General features: G+C 45.9%; 1 protein-coding gene across 1 annotated transcript in view; it reads left to right on the top strand.

The window, feature by feature from the left end:
• Positions 1-12540, top strand: part of LOC115457615 (sodium/potassium-transporting ATPase subunit alpha-2) — a 116106-nt gene that overhangs the window by 63932 nt on the left and 39634 nt on the right. The window contains exons 8-11 of the mRNA XM_030187105.1: positions 8141-8409; positions 9130-9328; positions 10111-10220; positions 10452-10586. Of these exons, the coding sequence (XP_030042965.1) occupies positions 8141-8409; positions 9130-9328; positions 10111-10220; positions 10452-10586 (713 nt within the window). The remainder of the gene's footprint in view (positions 1-8140; positions 8410-9129; positions 9329-10110; positions 10221-10451; positions 10587-12540) is intronic.

Below are 12540 nucleotides of genomic sequence, written 5' to 3'. Positions count from 1 at the left end.
ATTTTTTTCAGCCCTCTCAAACCCCATGTCAAACTTATCTTCCACTTTCCCACCCAACCTTCATTGTCACCCTAGCCTGAGACATGTTCCATCATTCTTATTTCCATTACACCAAGAGTTAAGTGATGTGTTTTAGAAATAAAACAAAACAGAGAAAAGAAAATAAGATGCTACATTTTTTATTGGACTAACTTCACACATTTTTTGATTAGCTTTCGAAGGTAGCCCTTCTTCATCAGATCAAAAATAAACAAATATTGACAAATATCAGTTCATATAAGTGAAACACAAAAGCACAGGAAGAGGGCGGGGTGGGTTAGGTGAGAAACAGGGAGGTTGGGTGGATGAAAGACAAGGAGAGATGCATGGCTGATAAGGTGGTGACAGAACAGTAGAATTTTATGGTTTATAACAGTGGCGTAGCCAAGGGTGGGCCTGGGTGGGCCCAAGCCCACCCACCTTGGGCTCGGGCCCACCCAGTAGCAGTACACCTATGATGTGGCTGGCAGGGAACCCCAAGCCCCACCAGCCGAAAACTCTCAACAACTGTCCCTCCTACGTACCTTGTAAATAGTAGATCTTCGCCTGCAGTGAGCAGTGACTGATACATACTGCTCACACTGGCCCCACAGCCTTCCCTCTGATGTATACCCACTTATGCGGAAACAGGAAGTTGCCTCAGAGGGAAGACTATGAGGCCAACATGAGCAGTGTGTATTAGTTGATGCTCGCTGCTGGTGAAAATCTGCTATTTAAAAGGTATGCAGGGGAAGGGGGGATGGTTGAGACACCATATGGCATGCAGGCGAGAGAGGGAGAGACCAAATCACTTGTGGGACAAGGCGGAGTTCTTCTGCCCACCCATCTTGGGCCCAGGCCCACCCAAAATTAGGTGTCTGGCTACGCCCCTGGTTTATAATGGGCTAGAAAATCAAAAAATGTATTAAGTTAGTCCAATAAAAAAGGTATTATCTTATTTTCTTTCCTGTTTTGTGTTATTTCTATTTATTAACATTACGCCAAGGAAACAAGAACCTTTCTTAAACTTTGCTCCATGCTCTCCCTCCCTCCAGCTCCACATACTGCAGACTGTTCCTGCTCGTGCAAAACATCCCCCTCCCCAGTGAAGCCCACTGCCAAGCTGTTATCGGAGACACAGACTAAGCTGGGGAAAGGGGGGGTGGTGTACAGTATACCAGACAGGGTTACAGGGCATAGATTGCACTCCATGCTGTTTCTTCCAGCCACAACTGGTTATGCGGGAAGACAGGCTAAAATGTTCTTCTTGAAAATGTCAGGCCCACCTGTTGCATTGCTCACCGCAGGCGGCTTTGCTGAGCTACAGCGTTATGTAGCCATCTGAGGAAAAATGTCCTTGGTTCTGCAAAATTCAGGCTCCAGGAGGAGTGGCCTAGTGGTTAGGGTGGTGGACTTTGGTCCTGGAGAACTGAGGAACTGAGTTCGAGTCCCACTTCAGGCACAGGCAGCTCCTTGTGACTCTGGGCAAGTCACTTAACCCTCCATTGCCCCATGTAAGCCGCATTGAGCCTGCCATGAGTGGGAAAGCGCAGGGTACAAATGTAACAAAAATAAAATAGATACTATTGGAGACTCTAGATGGAATGTTGCTATTCCACTAGCAACATTCCATGTAGAAGGCTGCGCAGGCTTCTGTTTCTGTGAGTCTGACGTCCTGCACATATGTGCAGAACGTCAGACTCACAGAAGCAGAAGCCTGCACAGTCACATTGGTGATCTGCAAAGGCCGACTTCTACATGGAATGTTGCTAGTGGAATAGCAACATTCCATGTAGAATCTCAAATAGTAGCAACAGTGGAGGAGTGGCCTAGTGGTTAGGGTGGTGGACTTTGGTCCTGGAGAACTGAGGAACTGAGTTTGAGTCCCACTTCACGCAGCTCCTTGTGACTCTGGGCAAGTCACTTAACCCTCCATTGCCCCATGTAAGCCGCATTGAGCCTGCCATGAGTGGGAAAGCGCGGGGTACAAATGTAAAAAAAAAAAAAAAAAATCAGATATCTTCGTCCCCACTTCCCCCTATCCTGTCATGAGAAAATTGGCCGGAGACATGCAGAACTGAACTCATTGTGCTGCACAGAGCTATATAACAACAGTCCAAGGTGTAAATTTATTTAGCAGTGTATCTGCTGTGTAGTTACAGGGTATCAAAGTTCTAATTACAATGTGTCTGCTAGAGATAATAAACAGTTTACAATCATATCCTGCCTTAGGATAGAAGAATTTAGATATCCCCGGGAGATAGGAATAGTGCACAGCAGGTAACATTTTTCAGTACAAAAGGCTTCAAACTAGACATTTCCATGATAAAAGTTCTTTTATAATCTGTTGGGTTCCTTCCATGCTGTGACTTTTAGGTCAGAAGAGTAGCTCCAGGTTCTGAGGGATAGGTTAAGCCAGTCCTGGCTTTACCTCCATTCAGCGGCATATTTATTCAAGGTGCGTGTGTTGCGTATGTACCCCCTGCCAGACACGGGCCCCTTGCCTGTGCCTTAAAATCATCTCTGCTCCAGTCGTCACCCAGACAGTGGTGGCGGCACTCATAGGCTGCCTATGGCCTGCACTGGGACTTTCTCTCCGAACCGTCCCGCCTCTTCTGATGCAACTTCCTGTTTTGTGAACGGTGGGACGGTTCAGAGAGAAAGTCCCGGTGCTGGCCACAGGCAGTCTATGAGTGCCTGATTTTAAAATTCCGGGAGGGGGGGGGGGGACATGCGGGATACACACCCCCTTGTTTAAAATTCCTGGCTACGCCACTGCCCTCTGCCTCCATTACATGCACATGGTGCTACTTGGTGAAGTTATAAATTTTGTGCCCTGCTAAATGTATATCTGCTTTTCGAAACAATATCCGAGAGCCATATATGTCAACCGTGGAAAGCAGACTGTGGAGTACCACAAGGATCACCAGTATCACCGACCCTCTTCAACTTAATGATGACCCCACTAGCCAAGTCCTTATCCAACCAAGGCCTTAACCCTTTCATCTACGCAGACGATGTCTACCTATCTATCTCTTTTTATATATACCTACCTATCTCTTTATTTTCTGCTATAATTAACTTATATTTTCTCTATCAATACTCTGTAATCCATATTATTATGTAAACCGCATTGAACCTGCTTTGAATGGGAAAGCGCGGGGTACAAATGTAATAATAATAATAATAATAACTCCCTAATTCTAGAAAGTTTCATGCCCAAAATTCCGACTAGCGCGTAACCTTGTGTGTGCAACTTATAGAATAATTCAGTTGCATATATAGCTCAATAGATTAATTAGATGCTAATTGGCTTTTACAACCAATTATGGGCTATAACTGGTGTTATTTGGTTCTAATTGGAAGTTACGTTATGTTATGTTACACGATTCTTCTATTCCACAGTTACCATTGATAGTTCTATGCAGATCACATGGTAAGACAACAGGACCAATCCTCCCGGACTTAACAATAAAATTTAATCACATAATTAAGATTATAATTAAGAGTATTTTACAAATAAGTAGGCTTTGAGACTCTTACAAAATATTCGGTAGTCTGGTATGCAGCAAATCGATAATGGCAATGAATTCCAGAGCGTGCAACCCCAGGGGGGCTTTGGCAGGTCAGGGGCAAGAAACAAGCATTTACGTGTCTAACTGCCTAGTTAGACATGAGCATTTCCACCAGCCATTTGGCTGTCGTAACTGCTGGTGCGTAATGCGGACTTACGTTAGTATTCTATTACAGCAGTTGCACTTAGCATGCATGATCCCTGGCACCTAAATTTGGGCGATCTATTGAGAGTTATCCCCATGGGGCAATTCTATAACTTGGCACCAAGAGGTAGACCTAGCGCCAATTCTATAAAGGCTTCAGGGTGTGCCACTGGCATTGGTGTTGACATTTAGGCATGCCCACATTTGACAGGTGAATGGTTGGTGAGCCTGAGTATGCCATGCAATGTATACAACATATAGTAATCTAGAAGTTGCATATGTCGCTTGCTATCTCACCCATGACCCTGCTCATGCTTCACCCATATATACACCAGTAGCGTAGCCAAGTTGTGACACCAGGGGGAGCGGAGAGCAGACTACATAGGCATGCATGTGCACTGCATAGATGCGGCACACTGCCTGAAAAATAGGCGCCAGCAGAAGTCCGTTTGGGGGGCAGTCGCTCCCCTAGCACCCCACCTAGCTACACCTCTGATATACACCCCCTCACCATTGACATCTACAATTCTAAAATAGCTCCTAGGACTTATGCACATAACTGGGAGCTATTGGCACCTCTAATGCATGTCAGTGTTAGTATTTCCATAACACACGCACACACTTGCCCCCAGATTCTATAAAGGTCGGCCAAATTTGGGCACGGATCCAAGATTTATGCATAAAGTAATTAATGAGTCATGAATAATCAATTATTGAAGTATGTTTGGCACTAATCTCAATTTGCTTACAGATCTGCCTGCTTCCTATTCTATAATGCTGCACGCTCAAAGTGCCTCATGTGCAACCAAAAAGGGGGTGTGGTCAGGGGAGGGGCATAGGCAGGTCAGGGGCATCCCCCAAAATTAGGCACAGTCCACCAGGGTTACGTGCTCATTGTTATTCTTTTGGGTTCTACATGGAATGCTGCTAACTGGGATTCCGGAATCTTGTAACTCTTTAGGATTCCAGAATCTTCAGAACTTTTAGTACAAGAACAGTGCTGGGCAGACTTCGGTCTACGTCTACGCCCTGATCGTGACTGAATAGATAGGGATGGGCTGGAGTGTAAATTTTAAGGGGCTTCGACATTAGCTTTAGAACTTAGTACAAGAACAGTGCTGGGCAGACTTTTACAGTCTGTGCCCTGAGAAAGGCAAGGACAAATCAAACTTGGGTATACAAATAAAGTATCCCATACCATGTAAAATGAGTTTATCTTGTTGGGCAGACTGGATGGACCATACACGTCTTTATCTGCCGTCATTTACTATACTACTATGAGTGCTCTTTATGGACTCATGTTTGATGTGGATTTCTCCTGGTGTCTAACTTTGGAAGCCAAATCCGGGAAACGTCCAGTAAATCCGGGATACGTCCAGCAAATGCACAGTTGACCATCGGCTGAATATCGGGTCCACAGTGTTATAGAATAGCACGTAGGCAGGTCCATACATGTCCTAATTAGTGCCAGTTAACATCAATAATTATTAATGACTCATTAACTAATTAGTTTGCTCCCAAATTTGGGCAGCCTTTACAGAATCTGGGAATAAAAGGTTATCAAACAAAGAAAAAATATATTCCTTAAGCAAGTCAAGAAATGTATTAGCTTAATCTGGGTTTCTTAACTCTTTTTTTGTGGCTGCAAGGAAGAGTGATGCCAGGCCTGCCTGCGACCACCAGAGGGCAGAATAAACTCACAAAGCAGACAGACAAGAAAACTCTTTGGAGTCATTCCCAGAAAAAGTTTTTTTTTCTCCCCTTCTTTTGGCTTTGCAAGCCTGAATTAACCTGCCCTCCCCCCCCCCCTCTACCCCATCTCCCATGTACTATTTCCACTGCTTGCTCCTGCGTGTAAAGTCCAGAAATTAAAAAAAAAAAATCATCAATGATAGGCAAGGGTAGGGTAAGGTTGCCACCTCAGCCCAGGTCAACAACCTAAATAAGCTCATCCAGTCCTGGTTTCATCCCATGGCATGCAGGGCGCTATAGATTCTTATTTTCCTTTGTAATAGGGCAAACCCAAGACAGGATCAGCCCTTTTCGGGTTGACCTGCAAAAGACGGCTACAGTACCTGAGATTCAGCTCTAACCCTAAAAAATATGAGTCCACCAACTGGTTCCATGTTTTCCAAATGAGACTGATCTGATCCTGGGTTTTTTTTTCCCCCACCACCTGCATGGCATTGTAGTTTCTGCTTTTCCCAAGAAATTGAAATCAGGACCAGTCTGTCCCCTGATGAGATGGAGCTTGTTGGCATGACCTCTACTGAGGAGCAATGCAACAGACCTACAGCCTTTTTTTGTAGGAGACGTTGAGAAAGTTGAGAGTTCCCCTGGGAATTAGTTTGTGAACTGTAATGTTGTTTTCAAGGTTTGAATTAATGTAACATTTTAATGTCACAGGTTATTGGTTGATAAGGACATATTAACACAGTCAGCTCAACTGTCCCCTCCTTAGAGTGTCCACCCCCCAGTCATCTCCCCCCCCCTCAATCTTACTGTCACCATCTCTAAAAGATCTGAATTCTATCACACTACTGAAAATTCAGTCCTCACATTTGTCCAAAGGAGCCATGATTGGCAAAAATTCCTGGATACATGCAAAGAGCAAACCCTAAGAAAACCCCAGACTGCTCAGAAAGAGGAAAACCCCAGATTACTCCAAATAATCATCCAAGTTGTAAAACCACAACCTTTTCAATCAATTTATCCATAAATTTCAGATTTGAAACCGGACGAAAATTTGCCAAATTTCTGTCATCTAGATTCTCCTTCTTCAAAATCAGAATAACCACAGCTTCCCGTAGTCGCTCTGGAAACCAGCCCTGAGATAGGAAGCATTAATAATTCCCAACATCTACAGTAGCATAGAATCTGAACAATGATGAAATAATCTAGCTGGGACTGAATATAAAGAACACAGTATCTATATATATAAAACTCACCCTCAACGTTCTATTGGCTGCTGACATCACTGAAGCCAAGGTTCGTATGTTCGAAGCTCTGAAGCCTCGAAAATCACAGTCTCTGGGCCCCGACCTTGCATCAAACATTATGACGTTGAGGGCGGAGGTGGAGCAATTCGTCCACATCGACGGCGGGTTGGGGGGGGCACAGGAAAGCCTTGCTAGCGCCCGTTTCATTGGCTCCAGAAACGGGCCTTTTTTTACTAGTAAGAACATAAGTAATGCCTTATGACTCTCCAATTTCCTCTGGAGTCTTTCATGAGGTACGTTTTCAAACACCTTCTGAAAATCCAGATACACACTATCAACTGGCTCACCTTTATCCACATATTTGTTCACCCCTTCAAAGAAATGTAACAGATTGGTGAGGGAAGATTTCCCTTCACTAAATTCATGTTGGCTTTGTCTCATTAATCCATGTTTTTGGCTCCCACTTAAGGAACGCATCGCGTTCAAGGTATGCTCACTAGTTCACAAAATTATCCATGGAGACGCACCAGCTTACATGTCAGACTTGATAGACCTACCACCTAGGAACGCCAAAAGATCATCCCGCACATTCCTTGATCTGCACTTCCCCAGCTGCAAAGGAATGAAATACAAACTAATGCATGTGTCAAACTTTACCTACCTGAGCACACGGTTATGAAACACACTGCCGTGCAGCTTGAAATCGATCTACGAAAGAACGAACTTCCGCTCATTACTGAAGACCCATCTCTTTAATAAAGCCTACCAAAAGATCAACCAATGTGAATATGCACAACTCGCCCACCTTTATTCAGAACTGTCTCTTAATATCTGCCTGTATACTATTACTTTGTTTTATTATCATCATGTCGACCAAAACCCTGCAATACTAAATGTTCATTTACTAACATTCTTCCACTACTCATGATATATTGTAAGCCACTTTGAGCCTGCAAAGAGGTGGGATAAGGTGGGATACAAATGCAAGAAATAAATAAATGCTCTGTAATTTTGTTCTTTATAATAGTCTCTACCATTTTACTCTTTATTACACTTTTCAAATCCTTCAAGGATAACAGATGAAAATTTGAGAATTTACCTTCCTTCAGTACTTCTCCCTGTCTCTCCTACCTAAATCCCTGACACTTATAAGGGAGTTAGAATCACCAACAGCTTTATCGCTCCTCCCCAAACCCTCCTTGAGAGTTATAATCTTTTGACAAATGTAAGCAACCAATATATCAGAGCCGCTCTCATGTACCTTCACTGGAATAATTTGAAATAATTCCTTAGGTTTGTTAGAGGCTTCTTCAGTCTCAGCTGAGATACAGTTTTCTGTATCACCTTGGCTTTTTCTCCCTCTAGTTCAAAGTCAGTATCAGGCATAAAAGACTCTGACCAGTGTTTAATGTTGCAAAAATGAGTCAAACCACTGTCCTCGTTTCCTTTGGCTCTTCACTGCAGGAACGGCTCGGGGCATTGTGATTGCAACGGGGGACCGCACAGTGATGGGGCGCATCGCCACTCTGGCCTCGGGGCTGGCAGTGGGCCGCACTCCCATTGCCATGGAGATAGAGCACTTTATTCACATCATCACGGGCGTGGCTGTTTTCTTGGGTATTTCCTTCTTCATCCTCTCCCTCATCCTTGGTTACAGCTGGCTGGAGGGCGTCATCTTCCTCATTGGCATCATAGTGGCCAACGTTCCTGAGGGTCTGTTGGCAACAGTCACGGTAGGTAGCTAACCTTGGGTGTGGAAATTGTGGCCATTTTAGTGCAGATATGGTCAACTGTTTGCTGGCTCTTTGATTCACTTTTAATACTCTCTCTCTCTCTCTTTTGTCTATTTCTTCGGTGCCTGTTTCCTCTCTCCCAGGATGTAACATCACTAGTACAGAGTAGAATAGTCAATGAGTACAATGCATCAGCCAAACTGGCACCCTCCCCCCACCCCCAACAACACAACAACAGATACATCCAGACCCAAGATCTCCTGCCTCTGTTCCCAAAACATTGCTTCCTGGACACCCTCAACAGATCCAGGCCTTCCCAAGTCGTCTCCCTTAGGCCACCTTTGCCGCCCATAGGAGAACGTGTGTACTTCCTGCCCGCTTTCCCATCACTGTGAAAATGTTGTCAGCTCAGCATAACTTCAGACTTTTACCCCTGCGTGATCAAAGCATGAGCTGACACTGAGCTGGTGTCAAAATGTCAGCAACAGGAAAGCTGACTTGGAGACATCAGGACTGGGGCAGTCTTATTTTGGGAGGGGGGGGGGGGGTCCAGGCAAGCTGTAGTAGGGGTAGAAAGGGGAATCAAAGTCTGGGTGACCTTATTGGTGTCTATCACAGTCGCCCTACACCTGTACTTGTTTTTCTCTCTTCTCTCCCTCTCTCTTTTGGCCTCTCGTCCTCGCTCCACCTCATTCAGTTGACGGTGTCTTTACACCATAGGTGTGTCTGACCCTCACTGCCAAACGAATGGCTCGCAAAAACTGTCTGGTGAAAAACCTGGAAGCTGTGGAGACACTGGGTTCTACTTCCACCATTTGCTCGGACAAGACGGGGACCCTGACTCAGAACCGCATGACCGTGGCACATATGTGGTTTGACAACCAGATCCATGAGGCCGACACCACAGAGGATCAGTCAGGTGAGAGGCACAGGCTGTTGCTATTTTTTGGCCATGGTGATAGCCGAGAAGTCATTCATTCTCCAGGTGTATTCACACTCTGTAATTACTGTACAGTATGCTGGCTTCAGAGAGGTTACAGCTGGTAGAATCCCAGTCTTCCAGCAGGAGGTGCTATAGAGAAGTCAACAAGACAGCACACAGCTCCTGCATTCCCAACCTCTCCCAGCAGGAAGTGCTATGGGGAAGAGTGTAAGGGAGCACACAGTTCCTGCATTCCCAGCTTGTAGAATCCCAGTCTCCCAGCAGGAGGTGCCATAGAGAAGGGTGCAAGAGAGCTCACAGCTACTGCATTCCCAGCCTCTCCAGTAGGAAGTGTTATGGGGAAGAGTGTAAGGGAGCACACAGCTCCTGCATTACCAGCTTCTCTAAGCAGGAGGTGCTCTAGGGAAGAATACAAGACAGCGCACAGTTCCAGCATTCACAGCCTCTCACAGCAAGGGGTGGTGTAGAGAACGGTGCAAGAGAGCACAGCTGCTGCATTCATCTTCTCCCAGTAGGAGGTGCTGTAGGGAAAAGTGCATGAGAGCTCACAGCTCCTACATTCCCAGCCTCTCCCAGCAGGAGAACTGGCTTAGAAGTGAGCAGGAGAAACTCATAGCTCCTGCACTCGCTAAAACTGATAACGCTAGCTCCGAATGAACTCTAAAGCCAGGAGACCTAGATTGTCTGACCAGTGGTTTGTATGGTTCAGATGGATTAGAGGTTCGGAATTGTATCTCATTTGATATTTTGCCTTTCAGGTGCAACTTTTGACAAGCGCTCTCCAACATGGGCTGCCTTGGCCCGCATTGCTGGCTTGTGCAATCGTGCGGTCTTCAAGGCTGGACAAGACAAAGTGGCTATTTCAAAGGTACCCAGATTACTGAAAAAACTGAATGGTTACACAAGTAGGAAAATTAAACTCAGAAGGAGCCAACTCATTCACCCTCTCTTGCATTACCCATTATATTTGTTTTTACTTATTTAGTGGGGTTTATTAACTGCCTTTATGAAGAGATTTATTGTCCTGCTCCTGTCTCTACTGAACAGAAATAGTCCTGTTTGGTTTTGCATGACTTGTGGTTCTGTTGTCCTTCTGTAGCGAGACACAGCAGGGGATGCCTCGGAGTCAGCACTGCTGAAATGTATCGAACTCTCCTGTGGGTCTGTTAGGAAGATGAGGGAAAAGAACCCAAAAGTGGCTGAGATCCCATTCAACTCCACCAACAAATATCAGGTATGACACGAAAGGAATAACCTAGCTTATGGGCCGGTCATAGAATTAATATTCTCTTTCTGAGGCAGAGTCACAAAATTTTAGGGCCTGATATTTAACCAATTGAAATCACTTGTCCAGGGCTAACCGGGCATATTCAGTTGCACTTAACTGGTTGCTGCCGCTGAAAATCTCCAGTTAGCACCCAAGCTAAAAACAGCTATTTTGAGGGTGTTCCAGGGATGGAGCCAGCACCTAACCAGCCAAGGTAACCGCATAAAAGCTGATTTGGAGTCCTCCAGCTACATTGCTGCCAGTGGGGGCAGTGCTTCAATATTGTGTTTTCAGTTGCTAGGGACAGGCAGGTTCCCTGGAGTCCTGCTGAGCTTACCTGTCCCTCACTATTGTAAATGTGCTAGTGAAACAGTGCCCCCCCACACCGTCAAGACTGTCAGTGGAGCAGTGGCATAGCCAAGGGTGGGCCTAGGTGGGCCAGGCCCACCTAGTAGCAGCACACCTATGCTGATTCCCTAGCCTCACCAGCTGAAAACTCCCAACTACTGTCCCTCCTGCATACCTTGTAAATAGCAGATGGCATGCAGGTGAAACAAGGAGAGACCAAATCACCTGTGGGACAGGGAGGGGTTCTTCTGCCCACCCATCTTGAGTCCAGGCCCACCCAAAGTTGGATGTCTGGCTACGCCCCTGCAGTGGAGTGCTCCTGCTCAGCTTAGAGGGAACATTACTAAGGTCACCTATGTATATTAGCGTCCTTATAGAATGCTAGCATATGAACATAAGAATAGCCATACTGGGTCACAGTGGCCTACCAGGTGCATGCCGCTGGAGGGGTGCAGAAAGCAGCCGTATGGCTGTCGGCTCCGCTGGTTCCCTGCTCCCTCTGCCCTGGAACAGGTTTGTTCCGGGGCAGAGGGAGCAGGGAACCTGCAGAACCGACAGCCGCGCGGCTGATCCCAGCAGGTAAGAATGCACCCGGGGGGGGGGGGGGGGTGTTGATGCGCCTGGGAGGGTGTTGATGCGCCGGGGGGGGGGGTGTCATGCTGCACCGGTGGGGGGTAGGGGAGGGGGTGCTCAGCGGCAATCCACCCTGGGTGGCAGCCGACCAATGATCGCCACTGCTGGGTCAGGCCATTGGTCTGTCTAGCCCAGTATCTGCTTTCAACAGTGGACAATCTAAGGGCCCTGTTTACTAAGGTGCGTTAGGGTTTATAGAATGCCTACACTTAGCATGCATGTCAGCCATGTAGGCACCTATAGGGATATTGTAGGCATGTACATGGTTAATGCACATACATGGTTAACACACGTTAAAAACGTTAATGTCCTATAATACTGCCCTAGGTCACAAGTACTTGGCAAAAGTCCAGTTAATAGCACCATTCCATGCTACTAATCCTGGGGCAAGCAGTGGCTTCCCCCACGTCCACCTCAATAACAGACTATGGACTTTTCCTCCAGGAAATTGCCCAAACCTTTTTTAAACCCAGATATGCTAACCGCTGTTACCACATCCTCCAGCAATGAGTTTCAGAGCGTAACTATTTTTTGAGTAAAAAAATATTTCGTCCTATTTGTTTTACAAGTCTTTCCATGTAATTTCATTAAGTGTCCCCTGGTCTTTGTACTTTTTGAAAGAGTGAAAAATCGATTGTACACACATAAAAATCAGTCCTATCTTTACGAGATCCACCATAGCCAGTTAAGTGCTGAATATCGCACTTCACCGGCTATGTTTTCACCACCTCTGTGCACCTGGGAATTCAATGCCAGAGCCCAGACATGGCCTTGCAGAATTTCCAAGGTTAACACCGGTGGCAATCAGCACATTGCTGACCGCCACTGGCTGAACATCGAGCCCTTCGCTTTTAGGTCAGGTTAAAAAAGACCCCCACTTTAGGGTGGAGTCACGAACCCAAAGTTTTGCATTCACAGATTTTGCTGCGGAACATTTTTC

The sequence above is a fragment of the Microcaecilia unicolor genome, chromosome 14 (genome assembly GCF_901765095.1).
Source record: "Microcaecilia unicolor chromosome 14, aMicUni1.1, whole genome shotgun sequence".
NCBI classification, from domain to species: domain Eukaryota; kingdom Metazoa; phylum Chordata; class Amphibia; order Gymnophiona; family Siphonopidae; genus Microcaecilia; species Microcaecilia unicolor.
The sequence above is the reverse complement of the archived record's forward strand: the minus strand, read 5'-3'. Positions and strand labels throughout refer to the sequence as shown.